The following is a 2,218-nucleotide window of genomic DNA, read 5'->3' as shown; positions in this document are numbered from 1 at the left end:
TCATAGTTACCTGAGGTGCAGGGTCTCCAGGTCTGGTGTATTATGGGCAGTGTCCCCAACTAGCTGACTGGCCCAAGTGTCTTTGCCGCATTTATCTAGGGTCACGGGTTCCATCGATTGTCTCTCACCCAGGCCTGGTGCAGTACTGGCAGTTACACTGCTGCCAGTGGCGTTGCCGATACTACTGAGCTGCTGGCCTCAAATTGTTCAACAGCTTTGGCAGCCGTGATCTCCATCCTTAAAGGTATGTGAAGCACAGAACCAAGCAGTTAATTCCCCGAATGCCATTGAATTTCTGCAGATGGGTGCGCCGAATGCCAGGACGGGAATCCCCTCGTATTTCTGGCCCGTCGTCAGGAACCAGCTGGCTCCACTAAATCGAACCCCCATACTCCAGCAGAAGTTACTGACACAATTAGTCGGTACATACTGACTGCGGCAAGAAATGTGACCCGAACACCATCAAACTGTTGTTTTTAATCCAAACCTGATGTATGATTTCTTGACAAATTCCCTTGTTTACAGTCAACTTGAGGTAATTGAGATTATTTATTTTATTGATTTTACAGTGGACTCATTTCCAATCATTGCTTTGCAATAATTGAATTCGCTGTTGCCTGTCAATTTTCTACACAAATGCCAAGTGTTGCAGATGCTGAAAATCTGAAATATAAAAATAAAATGCGAGTCATATTCAGCAGGTCTGGCTGCATCAGTGGCGAGAGAAACAAATTTAATGTTTCAGGGCGATAACCGTTCATCAGAACTGAAAGAGATTAGCGATAGATCAGTTTTTAAAAAGGCAGGAAACGGAGGGAGGGGAGGATTATGATCAATATCGAGTTTAAACATTTCAGTATCATCCAATTTTCATTTAATCTGTCCTGCTTTCCACCTGATTACAAATCTTCCCATTTGTTCTTTCAGTTCCAATCATTCCAACAGATTACTGGATAAAGGAACACATTTGTAAATCTCAAAAATTCCTCAACCAAACTGGTAACTTTTCTCCCAGCCTGATGTATAATTTCCCTATTTATTTCCCTTCCTCACAGTCAACTTGCTGACGATTGGGATCCTGTCTCGGGGAAAGTGTGGTCTCTCCAAAAGTGTCACTCGTTACCTGATGGCCATGTCAGCGGCGGATCTAATGGTCATTATCCTCGACCTGAGATGGAGACACATTCCCATTGTTCATAAGGAACATTTTCAGTTGCCGTGGTCCATTCCCGTGTGTATTATCCACGCTGTCCTGCTTTACGCAGTCACGGGCTGTTCTATCTGGTTCACCGTCACATTCACTTTTGATCGATTTGCGGCCATTTGTTGCCAGAAGCTGAAAAGTAAATATTGCAGTGAGAAAACGGCGGCTGTGGTTCTGGGAACAGTGACAGTGCTGAGCTGTTTAAAGAACATCACCTGGTATTTTATGCTCACAGATTGGTATTTGCTGTGGAACGACCCCTGGTACTGTCGGGTAACATTCGACGCTCATGTATCTCGGGTGTGGGGAACAATCGAGTTCCTCCATCACATTCTAACACCGGGTCTCCCATTTGTCCTGGTTCTGCTGCTCAATTCTCTCACGGTCAGACACATTTTAGTGAGCAGCAGAGGACGCAGAAGACTCCGGGCTCACAGCAATGGGGAGAGTCGCAGAGATGCAGAGTTGGAGAGCCGAAGGAAATCCATCATTTTACTGTTAGTTATCTCGGGGAATTTCATTCTCGTTTGGTCATTGTCAATGGTGTATTCCATATTGAGCCGGATGCCGGCTTTGACGGCGTCTGTGTTTGTATCTCCAATTGTATCTATACAGTTTTTGCGGTCTGTGTCGGTATTGATGCCTGGTTTTCTGCAGGAATTGGCCTTCATGCTGCAACTTCTGTGTTGCTGCACAAATACTGCGATTTATGCCGTGACCCAAACTCAGTTCAGAGAGCAGTTGAAGAATGTGCTGAAATATCCCTTTATCCCAAATATTAAATTTGTTCAATGATGAGAGGAACTGAATCACCGACTATTTCCAGCTCCGGGAGAAAGGGCCTGCTGCTGTGCTGACAGGGTCAGGAGGGGCCTGGCGCGTTGGTCACAGAGCGGGGGTCCGAAGCCTGACGCTATTGTGACGGCAGAGTGGAAAAGGGGCTTCTTCCTCATGGTGATGGGGTAATGGGTGCGGGGTCTGTTCCCCATCGTGATGGGGGAGTGGGGGCAGAAC

At 46.3% G+C, this 2,218-nt stretch overlaps 1 protein-coding gene across 1 annotated transcript; it reads left to right on the top strand.

Annotated features, from left to right (window-relative positions):
• Nucleotides 1–301: 301 nt before the first annotated feature.
• On the top strand, nucleotides 302–1,999 carry LOC137359817 (probable G-protein coupled receptor 139). The gene is made up of 2 exons (XM_068025515.1): nucleotides 302–422; nucleotides 1,056–1,999. The coding sequence occupies exons 1-2, from the start codon at nucleotides 302–304 to the stop codon at nucleotides 1,997–1,999; spliced, it is 1,065 nt and encodes a 354-aa protein (XP_067881616.1).
• The last annotated feature ends 219 nt before the right edge of the window (nucleotides 2,000–2,218 follow it).

This window comes from Heterodontus francisci, unplaced genomic scaffold (genome assembly GCF_036365525.1).
Source record: "Heterodontus francisci isolate sHetFra1 unplaced genomic scaffold, sHetFra1.hap1 HAP1_SCAFFOLD_74, whole genome shotgun sequence".
In the NCBI taxonomy this organism is placed as follows: Eukaryota; Metazoa; Chordata; class Chondrichthyes; order Heterodontiformes; family Heterodontidae; genus Heterodontus; species Heterodontus francisci.
The sequence above is the reverse complement of the archived record's forward strand: the minus strand, read 5'-3'. Positions and strand labels throughout refer to the sequence as shown.